This window comes from Sebastes umbrosus, chromosome 5 (genome assembly GCF_015220745.1).
Source record: "Sebastes umbrosus isolate fSebUmb1 chromosome 5, fSebUmb1.pri, whole genome shotgun sequence".
NCBI lineage: Eukaryota > Metazoa > Chordata > Actinopteri > Perciformes > Sebastidae > Sebastes > Sebastes umbrosus.
The window spans coordinates 36305845-36319837 of NC_051273.1; the positions used below are offsets into that span (position 1 = coordinate 36305845).

The following is a 13993-nucleotide window of genomic DNA, read 5'->3' on the forward strand; positions in this document are numbered from 1 at the left end:
GGGATAACCGGCAGTCGGGACATTTGGGGTTTTGGAATAAACCCTGTCTCCAGACAAAAGAGCTGAAACCTCTTGAGTTTCTCTTGATCACAGCGTCCTTCATCAGCCTATAGCGGGAGGAGGAGGAGGACTTGGCCACTGGAAGGTGGAAGCGTCCCTCCAGTGAAGGAAAGTCCTGCATATCCAGGATATCAAACCTGTTGACCAGCGGTGAAGGAGGGGAAGACGGGCGCTTGGCATCATGTTTATCCTTGCAGGCAACAATCCAGTGCTTTAGAGTTGAACTCACCAGAACCTTCACTCTACCCCTAGTGCCGAATGATCGCGCCTCCGCTGGAACATAGCAAGGTTGTCGAACTGGCCATTGCTTTGGGCTTTGCTCTCATGCGGAACCACGGACGTTCAGGCTGGGCTGAAACAGCCTCAGGCTCTGGAACTCCTGTAATGCTGGAGCCGGGCCACGGAAGGGTTGGAGCATGATTCTCTACCTGAGCAGAGCAGTCAAGGGAGTGAGATGGACTGGCCACGTGTTTTGCCTGGGTAGCAGCCAGAGGAGCGGAGGACTGCGAGGTGTTTTGCCTGGGTGGTGGCGACAGTGGAAAACTCCAAGATGAGTTTGTCTTTTTCTCTGAGCTTGGCTTCCGGAGAAGTGATGCTTTTCTTCAGATTTGAAATGGTAAGGTGGCCTGATTGACTCTCAGATCCATCATCCATCACACTTGCAGTCAGTAAAAGTCCATAAAAGTGCTAAAAGCTTAAAGGGACTGTTTGTAAGAATCAGAAATGCTTGTTAACAACGACACCTGTGGCCATTAAGTCAACGAAAGTCAGCGTCGGGCTCAGCTAAAAGCACAATATCACTCTATATTTCAGCTGCTTGGCAGTAATGTTAGCTGACCAGACGAAGGTCTCTCCATGAATCAATGCTGATCCTAGTGTTGGCGTTTCCTGCCTCAGCCTCCCGACCGCGGCCGGAGGGAGACACCGGCACCCGGTCAGAGACGATAACGTTTCTCTCTGCGGAGCCCCGTCACTTCACAAGACATGGGAAACCTCTGTTGGTCTGGAGGAGCTGCAGCAGTTATTTCTGCACAAACGTCCACTGTACATTCACTAGATATTCTCAGATCTACGAAGCTACGAAGTCTTCTGCAGTGTGGAGTGAGCGCGCATGCACGTGAGGTAGAGCGAGCTGAGTGAAGGCAGGCAGAGGAGCAGAGGAGCAGAGTACAGCAGAGACTCCTGTCCTGGAGACCAAAGCTACGGTCTCCCCCGTGTTCTCACACAGCAGCCAACACTGTTTAACAGACGGGCTTCACTAAATAGAACTTTGCGGTTTTGGTGCTTCCGTGTAGTTTGTGTTGGAGTGTTGTCTGAACAGCGTAGCCACACGCGAGCGCGCATATGATATGCGGGCGCGCACATGGGACACCGACCTGGGTGATTTATACGTGTAAGAAGTTACAAACAGTCCCTTTAAGATCCATAATAAAATCCGTAGAAATGCTAAAAGCTAGCGACAACTAGCCTAGCCCCCAGGCTAAAAACAAACCTAGCAGCTCAAGCTAGCAACAGTCGAGACAGTCCACATCCAGCTGACAGTCAACTTAAAACTTTAAGATCCAGACATCGGATGACTAAAATATGTTACCTTAAAGAACCTACTGTAGGTACAACGATCAGGATGTAAAAGTGTAGTGTAAAATAGGGATGTGAAGGTGAGGAAGTTTTCCCACCGGTTAATAAACATGTGACATGTTACTGATTACACCGGACATTTTACAAGAAAAGATGGCGCTCAATATATGTAGCGCGCTTACTTTGAGAGTTAACGTCAGATGGCTGTGTGTCCGGCCTCTCCGGTCCAGCTTTCGCTGCGGGGCTGCAGTGGTCTACCTGGCGCCGTGCACACCGGCTGTGAACGCGCCGTTCTCCTCGCGGCGATTGCCTCATTAACGTTATGGTTCCCTGATAGCATTGGGATTAAATCTGAAATATTGCCAAATAAGCACGTTTTCTTTTCGCAAATCCTCCGCCATCTCTCGGTCTGTCAACTCTCTCTCATCCTGTGTGTGAAATCTGACTCCTCCTGCTCTGAGCTGAGACTCAGTACGGAGCAGACTCTTTCACTCTCAGCTTGTAGTGTTTGTCGTCTGACTATATATTGATAAAAGGATGTTGATAAGCCAAAATGAACTAAATGGGTTTTATTTCTGTAAAAAAAAGCAACCAGCTGCCGTCTCTGAGCAGCTGTCAATCACTCACAAACTCCAACCAAACGGGCAAACTAGGCAGCGCTGATTATATGAATGATCATATGAATCAATATTCTGTTAATGCCTATTTCTCTCCTCAGATGTTTTCAGAATCATCTTGTAGTGCACGGTTTAGCTGTAAAACGAGAAAGTTTGTGATGGCAGCCATGTTGAGATCTGTTGAGGTAATACCAAGCAACGGCCACCAGCCGGAGCACAGCCAATAGGATCGCTCTCTCTCTGAAATGACCTGTGATTGGTCAAAGTCTCCCGTCATGGGATTTTTTAAAGCCTGAAAACAGAGCCATGAGGAGGAGCAGAAGTCTAGTTTCCTCTCAGAACACTTGAATTACAATATGCTGAAAGGTTATTATGGAATTCTTTTTTGAGGTGAGGAGATTGCAACCAACTGAAGCCTCTAGAGAGAGAGAGAGAGAGACGCAGCGACGGCAGCGAGTAACGTTATCGACTCCGGCCCAAGCAGGAAAAGTTAACAGTGTTTGGTTTGTCCACCCTGGGCTACTGTAGAAACATGGCGGTGCAACGTGGCGGACTCTCTCCCTATGTAGATATAAACGGCTCATTCTAAGCTTATTATCAGGTGTTTATACACTAAAGAAAACATACTAATAATATTATATTCCATTTCTGCCAATAGATCCCCCTAATTGTGACACACTGGTCCTTTAAGCTTTAATTATTTGTTGCTTTGTAGCTAATTTTGCTATTTTCTCATTTGATAAATGAACAGATCAGTCGATAAATATCAAATCTAACTGTTGGAACTTTGGAGGTCTGAGGTAAGAGGTGTCATGGTGCTCTTAAATTAACTTGCTATTACACAGACGCCCACACACTGAATAAAGCAGACAGTCTATCATGTGATGGCCTCTGGCTCGGCTACAGGGGGTTATCACACGTCTACTCTCTAACCCGTCAGTGCCTGCCAACAATGAACTATGTACTCACTGTGATGCTGAGCCTCAGGTATTCTCCATCTCAGGAGAATATTGCAACTTGATTTGCATTCAGTGCTCTCCAAACAGGCACTAAGTGCAGGAACGCTGCTGTATAGGCTTCTGTGCATGGTGGTAATAAGTAAATCCAGCCCCAGTCTACAGCTCAGCCATGCTGCTGTTAAACACACATCCAGTATAAAATGGCAGCACACAACCTAACCTGCTCTGCCTCTCTTTGTCTTAGACACTCATAAATGTAGAGAACTAATGAGCAGTGAGGGTGTGAGACGGGGAAGTGCTGCACACATGAGATGGGGAGCTTTGAGGCCTGCTCTCGAGTCGTACCTCAAAGCGCTGAGAGCTGACTTTCTTCCCCTTCTTCATCCAGGTGATGCGAGGTTTGGGCTCACCCACTGCCTGGCACACGAACGATGCCACTCCTCCCGAAATCCCTGTCTGATCGTCGGGGGACTTGATGAAGCCGGGCATGCCTAAGGGAGAGAGACAGCGAGACAAAGGTGAGGGAAGAAAGAGAGGGAGAGCAGGGAAGAGAGGATAAGCAGTGTCAGATGAAGAGGCCTGACAGAGAAACAGCTCCAGGCAGGTTACAGGGTTTCTACATCTCCACATCTGCTGTAGGTCCTGCAGTAACAATACGCTCTTTCAAAAGGAGTCTCATGCTTGTAGCCACAACTGGTCAAACGCAAATCCAGTAAGAAGCAGCACCATCCTTCCCCTGATAATACACCCCTTTTCTGTTAGTAAAGATGGTGACGTATTTCTGTGGGCGGAGCGTAGGTGGAGGCAGAATGATTCTTTGAACATGTTTTCTTCAAACACTTTGTTTTGTTTGCTTATTTTTAACAATAGCTGAAGAAAATATGTTTTAATATGTTTTTTCTGAATATGTACAGGACCACACGTGTTAAGACGGACTATTCGGATAGAATTTTACACCATCCTCCCGGAACCGCCCCGAAATACAACCTCAGCAGACCGTCCCAAATTTTAAATCTTTGTTTTTCTATATCGAACATCAAAAGTGGTTTATTTTTGTAAATACATTTATAATTTATCCAAAACTTTTGTTTTTTAATTTATAATTTGCACTTTTCTTTTAATTTTGAGCTATGTTAAAAGCAAATGATTTCTATGCGTAAAAAGTAGCATTTGGTCAAAACACATGATTTTGCATATGGGCCCCCTAAAAGGTTAGAAGTGACCCTGATTGATGTGCGTCTAAAAGTTGGAGGAGCTGCTGGACAAGATGCTCCTGTCATGGGGAGAGGAGCAGCACGTTGCCACAGACAATATGTGATAAAGAGATCTCACTGCAGCCTTCTTACCCATAGGGGATGAAGAGGAGGAAGTAAGAAAATGAGTGGTTAACATCAGTAACATGATTTGAGCGGTTGCAGAGTTTTGACTCCTCAAAGTTAATGTAACGTTATGGTCAGCTCACTCACTGTAAATGCAAACGTCGGCTGCTGACTCGATAGCGAGCGTTAACTCTAGGGGAGTTACGATTCATCTACTACATCAATGTATCGATTTATATTCCTACGATCCAACTACATCGATAGGTACTCGGCAAGTTGTCCTTCATGTATTTTTCTTTCAACTCTGGTCCCAAAATTAATTTTCATCCTCCCAAACCGCATTTTTTCCGGCCCCGGAACGACGGGACATCCTTCAACTCGAGCCCTGGGCGCGGGTGTGGTTTATGCCGGAAGTCACAATAAATTGGGGAAAAGTTGTATCTTCTAACCTTATGTTCATTGGCAATGCAATTTTTGTGCATTCAAGGCATCAAATCAAACTTTTCATCTCTCTCTGTTTTTATATAATTTTTAACTCAACTAGGTTTTATGAACCGTCTCGACTGTGGGTGGCTGGGGGCGACAACAGAATATAGCGATCACTTTTCATTAATGTGTAGAAACTGTAAGACTTTCAACTGGGTCTCTTAATGGAGGAAAATAAACACATACAGATAAAAAGGTTCCCAGCTTCACTTTGTTGTGGTGTTTTAGAAATCCAGCTGGGAACGGTCAGCTGTCAGCCTGATGCTGCCTGCTGTGTGCTGACGAGGTGGGGGGGGGGGGGAGGCTGGGCAGAATGGGTATTATTGTCTTGTGGCCCCAAAAATATGAATGGATTTGAGGAAACAACTGACAAACAGACATGTCAATCATGGCGTTTTTTTATGCCCCCCTCCCTCCCCGAAATAATAACAGACAACTTCCGGTAGAAGAGATTTCTGTTTCCATCGCATTATTTGTGCTTTCCCAAATAACATATTTGGGTACATCCCTAATAACAACAATGTGTTTTGGTGTATAAATAAAATGGCAAGAAATCCTCATCTTCAGTACCTTTAAAGGATAATTCCTGTTGATCAAAACGTGGCTCTTATTTCAGTATATTTCTAAAGATTTAATGAAGCTAATGCGGAAGTTCAGTCAGGAAGACCTTCCTTCCACTCTCATTCATTCACAACCTTTCTGTCTCTCTCTACTGGCTCCTACGCTCTCCATGAGCCAATCATATCGTTGCAAATCAAGTTTTAAAACTGTGCTCCTCTCTGCTGCTGTCAGTTGTCATTTCAGTGCGAAAGCGAGGCAACCCGCCTCCACCCGTCACCTCCAGGATTCATCATATTCAGTGCCCAGTCCTGCTCCACATCCCTTCAATGGATCTGCAGCTACTCCCTTCACCACCACCACCACCAGTGTCTAGACTCCAGGGGGGGGGGATATATCGTAATCTCATCACGGCATCACTACCCCCTTTTGATATACTACGTCACGATGGAGTCAAATCGACAAAGACTTTGCACTAATCTTCTTATCATGCACCATGTAATAAATTATTGTTGAAACCTGTCAGTTTTGTGTTTCTTGCCCCACCAGATTTGCTCTTAGTGATGTTGCCATGTTTCCAGATCTCATCAATTTACCTTGTGAGTACACTGGCTTCACAAGTATTAGGAATTAGTAATAGGTACAATGGACAAAATCACAAACAAAAGACACAAGTCAAGTAATCCTTGAAAAAAACATTTTGTGCACAAGCCTGAAAATGACATCAAAAAATCAACAATTCTTTGACTATACACCCTTTTAAACACATGATCTTTGGTGCAGGACAGTTTAAAAAAAAGATCACCAAAGTTTGCGAGTGACTTCATCATTTCCTCGTCTCGTCAAACTGATTAATCTTGGTCAGATTGCAATACGACATTCATTTCTGGAAGTGTTGATAACACTGATGATGAATTGTATTTCTCTTCATAGATCTTCAAAATCATTAAGTCAAATGTAATTTTGACCCTAATTACTGCTGCAAAAGATCATTAGTCTGGTGCTCTAGTCGTCTGTGGTGCTGGTGTTGTTCTGTTTCAGTCTCTGTGGTGAAGTCTGGGCCGTTTTATTTTTTAACGCCACTAATTTCTTTAGCGCATTAACGCAACTTGCGATTTTTACGTTGTGGCGTTTCAGTTTTAAAGCTAGAGTGAAGAAGCTGGCAAAGGAGATTAAATAATGCTCCAAAGTTACGCTAAATTTTGGTGAGGAAAAACTGGCATGGCCATTTTCAAAGGTGTCCCTTGACCTCTGACCTCCAGATATGTGAATGAAAATGGGTTCTATGGGTACCCACGAGTCTCCCCTTTACAGACATGCCCACTTTATGATAATCACATGCAGTTTGGGGCAAGTCATAGTCAAGTCAGCACACTGACACACTGACAGCTGTTGTTGCCTGTTGGGCTGCAGTTTGCCATGTTATGATTTGAGCATATTCTTTATACTAAATGCAGTACCTGTGAGGGTTTCTGGACAATGTCTGTCATTGTTTTGTGTTAATTGATTTCCAGTAATACATATATACATACATTTGCATAAAGGAAGCATATTTGTCCACTCCCATTTTGATAAGAGTATTAAATACTTGACAAATCTCCCTTTTAGGTATTTCGACAGATACAAAATTTGTGATTAAGATGCGATTAATTGCGATCAAATGCGATTAGTAATTGATTAATTAATAATTAATCCCAATTACATATTTTAAGCGATTGACAGCCCTAGTGTTTAGATTATTAAATATTAAATATTCCATATAGAAGTTCCACAAGCAATAGATCAGAATCGCCACTGTGTTCCAGCTCAGAGGCCACACCTTTGTACCCAGAGAGAGAGAATGAGAATGCCTGAGACAGGTGGATGACACCTGACGTGTGGTTAAAGGCATTCATGTATCGTCATGAAACAGTCTCCCCCCCGCCTCGCTGCTGTCCGCTGCCTGTCCTCTGTCAGCACTTCTCCTCCAATAAGAGCTTGTTTCTCTGCTTTAACTTTGAAAAGCAGCAGAACCCAAAGATCAGTCTTCACACGTGCTGCTGCCCGTCTGCCTTCTACTTGTGTGGTTTGTGGTACATTGCTCCTTTCCATACAATACCCACTAATATACACATTGTGGCACGCCACCCACACATCCATGTTGAGTTAGAGAGCTTTGAGAAGTGGGCTTCTGGCTGAAAAGTCACTGTTCTCAACAACTTGCCCCTCCCTCTTGAACACCGCTGAGGTGCCCTTGAGCAAGGCACTTGCAACCATGTGCAACACATTATGTTATTATCAACACAAAGAGGACACATTTCTATTGAATGTATCTGCAAGCTGTTCACTACCAACACAATATGTATCTGCATAACGTTCAACGTATTTCAGAACAGAATCCGCAAACTAAAGCTCAACTCGTGTTTCTTATGGATCTGTTTAGGCAACCTGATCTCATGGGAAAGCATATAAATAGCACATTTTAAGGACATTCTGCGTGTCATGATAACATATTTTAGGCTTTTTACATGTCATTTAGACACCATGTTGTTGCCATGAAACGGTCGCGGTTATGCATATGCAACAAATCTACGCCAAGAGCCACACAAAACCACTTAGTTAGGTTTAGGAAACACGTCATGGTTGGGCATAAAATAAGTACGTCAACTAAGTTAAATACGTATGTAAACAACGTAACATTAGTACAGAAAACACGTCCCAAATGTCACTAAAGCTGGGCATATACTGTACGATTTAGAAATGTTGTTGAGTAACTTGTTACCTACTCTACGAGTAGATCGTTTGCAATGTGAAGCCAAAGCTCACGACCTGAGGGCCATTGACAGTTGTCAATAAAGATCTGGTTGAAAGCTCTGAGGCAGGTAAAGTGTGTTTGCTAGCAGAGGTCTGTACGGGTCACAGTGCTAACAAGGCAGAAATGTGCAGCCTTGATCATCTGTGCCATCCTGTCTGCTGAAACGTCTAAAAAAAGAGGCGGCGGCGTATATGGACTCGCAGGTGGCTAGGAAGACTTGGACAGTGTGGCTTGTCCATTTTGCAGAGAGAATTGGAGGTAAGCTAGCTACATTTTACTATATTTATTGTACATTGTTATCTAGATATCTACGGTCTGATTACTGTAAAAAGAGTAGAAACTAGAATGGCACTCGGAGAGCGCAGACCTCCGCCAAGGTGCCCGAGTATGATTGCCCCCCCTCTCCATGCAGCTTGCGTCATCATCCAGGTGTATTTTTGTTTATGTTGAGATCAACACTTCATTCAAACTGGACAGAAACAAAATAAAACTCACCTAAACCCTCGTCGTTACTCTTTCTAACAATCATCAAGTGTGCTTTGGGCGAACTCAACTGTAATTTCACCGAGTTTAATGTGAAAAAATGCCAATTTTACAGGTGTTTGGAGTAATCCTGCTGACAGACAAACAAACCAACGCAGGTGAAAACATAACCTCCTTCCTAGGCCTTCAGCCTTGGTGGAGGTAGTAAGGCATTGACGTTGGGGAATCGGCTCATGGCTCTGTTTCAACTGTGTGAGAAGCTTTGGACGGCCGACCGAAATTTCTGACATGTAAGAAATTCATTCGACTGACAGCCGGTCAGGAGGAGTTAATCAGTTCCCCCCCGTACACTGCACGGCAAACAACGCCTGATGAAGATGAAATTCGGTCCGACTCCAAAATGAGTCATGCGGCCAGAAACGGGCTAAAATCGTACGGTGTCTGCCCGGCTTAAAGCAACTTCAAAAAGCTCAACAACACTTTGGGACACAAACACCGGTCTCCTGGTGGAAAGTCCCGTTTTTGTCGGACCCATCCACCTCCCCTCCCGACCATAAGCACTCTCTCTCACTTTTTATTCTACGTCACCAGCTCTAAGCGCAGCATATTCACGTGGGTGTGTTTACATTTCAGTCAGTACAGACTACATGGTGTACAAATGACACGCCCAAAGCAAGGGCTGCAATGTTCCAGGCAATGATTGAGTCCTATTTCCCCAGCAGGGAGCCATGAAGAGCGTTGTGCTGGGAAGGCCAGACATTTTCACTGTAACTTTTGGCAACTGACAAGTGTGCTCTTTAAAGTTCAATGTGATTCAAAACCCATTTGTGCAGTCGAAGCCAAAAGGCTGCTCCCCAGGTACATTTCCATGGAAATCCAGTCATACAAGTTGTACAACAGGTTACTGTAGGGTTCTGAGGATGGTCAATGTACAGCAGGGAAATACTGCCCTTTTACAGCACTAAGCATGTGAGAGTCAAGCCAGCACAAGTGTTTCATCGGAGGTTTCAAGGAGGCGGAGGAGGTGGGTGGAGAAGAAGCTAGCGGATCGTACCATTATTAAGCTATTTATTTCCCATGGCTGCTGCTGGCTGACCCTGAGGCTTGACACTCTAAATGTAAAACATGCTGGGTCCCTCATCTCGCTTCACTGGCAGCTGTGAGTTGTCTCTCACTTGCATTTGTCTCTGACCCTGTGCTTGCTGCTTCTCTTGGGATTGTTTCCTTAGAAATATGTCCATTTGACCTCTCACATATAACCCACAAGGATAGGCATTTATGTTGAGAAGAAAATGGGAAAATGTGGGACTTAAAGAATCTTTCAACCCAGTGTAGAGAAACACCATGGTGTAATCACTTCATCATGAAGGGACAATAGGCATTGTAGCATGTTTTACCACAACTGCATGCAATTTAAAGTAAGAGGGAGTTTGGTCTCCATTGAAAAAGTGCAGGTGAGAGAACTTGTGGTTATAGACTCAACCATTTGTGGCATCCAGCATCTTTTCCATCTTTGTTGCAAAGTTGTGTTTGGTACAGTAAATCTGGGGGATGACACCACAAATTCAGTTCGATGTCAGTTCTGACTCCAAAAACACACTCACAACCTCGTCTACTTTCACAACCAAATACAGCAAAAACATTTCGAGGTGCAGAGATGATCTGGATGGTGAGAAGACTACAGAGATCTGGAACACATTAACAACACACAGCTAATGGATCAGCTCCTGCTAGCTGCTTGACCGGCGGCTAATGGCTACTAACACTCACACAGAGGATACAGCTACCCTGACCTTTGAACTTTTCAAAATGTGTGCTGAAGCCCTTTATGTAATGGCTGTACTGAGCCGAGGGCTACATGTATTTTAGAACCACTTTCAGATAAAAATTCATCCTTTCATTACAAATGGATGAATTTTTCTCTGGAAACTGTTAAACTCAGCCCAGTCGCACAGCAGTTTGTGAAATAGTTACAACATTTTTGATGTGTACATAGACACGAATTTCACAGTTTTTTCGTGACAGTCAACACAAAGTCAGTTTGTATGTAGTCCACATAATTCTGAACTGGGAAGTACAGAGAGTGGCGAACGCCACGAAGGGAGTAGGGATGTCATGAGAACCGATACTTCGGTACCAAGTCGAAAGTCCAAAATTCTAAAAACGTGACGGTACTCGTTTTCTACAGTACTGACGATGCCTGCAGGGTCTGAAATTATCACCTGCCAAGCGCCAAATGCTGCTGCTTCTGTCCTCTGTTCTCTGTGTCGGAGTTTGACACACACACACACACACACACACACACACACACACACACACACAACAGCACCATGCAGCAGTGAGATCCAGAGATGCAGAGATACAGAGATCCTTTATGTTCGAGAAGAGGATTCACTCGTGCGGGAAAAATCTGAACTGAACAAACTAAATTTCTATCTTTTGTTGCTTATTGCTAAATCTCTGAAAAGTGGTGTTTTTTTTTTTTTATTGAACGCTTGACTCTTTATTTCTGGTGAATGTTATTGAGACTTGCATTTGATTATCTTACACTTAATTCCCCAGATCCACTTAGTTTGAACCAATCCAACAACGTCCAATCAAGTTTCAGGAGAAAACCATGAAGAACTAACGTTATGTTACTGAGCACCAGATGGATCCAGTTACTCTGCTGTTAAAATCACGTTACATACAGCTCATATGGTTTGTTTAGGACTCGAGACCTGAATTGGGACTTGAGTCACAGACTTGAGACTTACTTGTGACTTGCAAAACAAAGACTTGGTCCCACATCTGGTAGCCTATACCCAGTGAAATGTCACCATGACAGTGAATTTGAACTACTGCAATCTGAAGATATATATAGACACATGTACACATTACATGGGATTTATTGTTTGTTTGTTTTTTTTACCGTGGTATCGAATTTGGTATTCAGAATCGTGGAAATTCACTGGTATTGGTATCAACTACTAGATTTCTGGTACCGTGACATCCCTAGTAGGGAGGAGGTCGGGGTGGATGATTAGGTCAAAAAACAAAGGACACTGTCCCGTGTGAAATGTCAAAGTTGATTTGCCAAGTAACTTCCGTACTTAAGTTACAGCACTTCCGGAGTTACTTGAACCCAAACCACGATCTTTTCCTAAAGCTAAGTAGTTTTTGTCACGTAACTTCCATACTTAAGTTACGCCACTTCTGGTGTTATTTTAACAAAACCGCAATCTATCCCTAAATCGAACTAAGTAGATTTATTAACTTGACACTTGTGTCACAGTCTAACTGTCTGTCATCAACTGAGTCATAAGGATGGGCTATTATGATTGGCTGCTGAGGTTTAGGGGCGGGCCTAGTTGGTCAGCAGGAAGTGATTTAAGTAACTCGCGGGACAGCGAGAGGGCCGCCACACAGGAACGCCACAAAGGAAGACTTTGGCGTGGTGTGTTCGGTCATGACAGTTGAAATGCCAACCCTGAGAAGACGGACGAAGTGACCGTGAATGAACAATGCCCCAAGCGTGTTTGTGCCGTGAAGTTTGTCCATAGTTTGTCGTGTATCGTCTTCGTCTCCTCTTAACAAGACCCAACAAGGGAGCTGGCCGAGTAACTCGAACAGAGAGCAGTAGCAAGCGAGGCCCAGGTAGGCCCGCCCACACTACACGCCGCAGCAGGTACGCTAATAGCTCCTTCTTCACATGCTCACGGCTGACTAGCTTTGTGGCTACCCCTAGAGAGCCGTGTAAGTACTGACAGACCATTATTGAGGCTGGTTTGACCGTGACACTTGCATCATGTGTTGCAGGATATTCGTAGGAAAACACACAAAAAATACGTTGTTAACAGTCGCGCTGTGACTACTTTACAAACTGTGAGACTGTGTTGGATAAGCAGCTGCTGCCTCGTACCTTTCATCTCTAGGTCCCTTTTTTGTTAAGCAACAAGTGTGGGCAATGAGATGTCATGATCCCACAGTTATAATAGAACATGATTGTTTCTGGTAGATTGTGACAATCCCTCACAATCATCACAATCACATTCACAATGGCTTCTTTAGATGTTTCAACATTTATACGTCTTATACATCCACATCAAACCTTACGAGGCTTGTGTTTGTCAAGGTCTTGATTATGTGGCTTGGGTTTGGGGGCACTGGCAGTTCACCCGGGTGTAGAGCTGTTTTTAACCGGGACATATTTTCCAGGTGTGCATAGATATGCTCCAACTTAAAGGAAGCATAAAAACAAGCAGGAATACGCTAGATTTTAAAAATGATCCAACCAAAAAACCCAGCCCAGTATCGCCAACTCTTTTCCAATGAAAGTAGCTAGCAGCACTAGCTCCAGAAGTCCCTAAATCTAGAGAGGAAGTCACTCCCCCAAAATTATCATAATAAATGTTAACAACAAACATGTCTATTGTTACTGTAGTACTCACAGCTGTCAAGCTAGCAGCTTGTGGAAGACTCTGGTGATGTGCAATGAGTGCATGGGCAGAGTGCACGTAGGAGACCGCTGCATGTCCAGCATGAAATTAAAAGTAACGTTGATTCATTTTGTCACGTCAGTTTTTAGTCATGTGACTCGTCGATATTGTCCTGGGAGTCACAAGAGTTGCTAGTCACGTAAGTCGAGTCAGTGAAGTTAACGTTTCCTAACCCTAACTAAGTGGTTGTGTTGCCTAAACCTAACTTCTACTCATACTCTACTTGTATTTGGATGTTAACTGCTCATGTTGTTCAACTGTATTGTTTATGCTTTTTGCCACAGTGTAGTAAAGACATTGAAAACCAGCCCTTCAGCTAACTCAGGTACATTCACATTTGTTTGAATGTTGATTAATGTACATTGGCCCTTTTCATATAAACATTACATTCAATTAAATAAGTATTAGGAGCTGTTTAGTTGCCAGTAAAGCAGCTGCCTCTTGAGCCACTTCTGAAATAGTTCTTATTGTTGAAGAGTTGACATGGAGCCTACTACCCAACATAGTGTACACTATAGTGTTAGCATATGGAGCCAATGATCTACCAGGAGACATGAATAATGTGTACTTTATGTCACAGATCTACCATAAACTTGCAATGTTGGATCATTTTGACAGGAGATCATAATGGTCGGAAGCAAAGGTAAAGTATCTGCTGAAA

The 13993-nt window shown here is 43.8% G+C and overlaps 1 protein-coding gene across 7 annotated transcripts in view; it reads right to left on the reverse strand.

Annotated features, from left to right (window-relative positions):
* ptprfa (protein tyrosine phosphatase receptor type Fa) overlaps window positions 1-13993 on the reverse strand; it is a 454009-nt gene that overhangs the window by 280587 nt on the left and 159429 nt on the right. For all 7 annotated transcript variants that reach the window (XM_037768968.1, XM_037768972.1, XM_037768971.1 and 4 more), the window contains exon 3: window positions 3560-3705. In XM_037768968.1, coding sequence (XP_037624896.1) covers window positions 3560-3703 — 144 coding nt within the window. In that variant the 5' untranslated portion in view covers window positions 3704-3705. The remainder of the gene's footprint in view (window positions 1-3559; window positions 3706-13993) is intronic.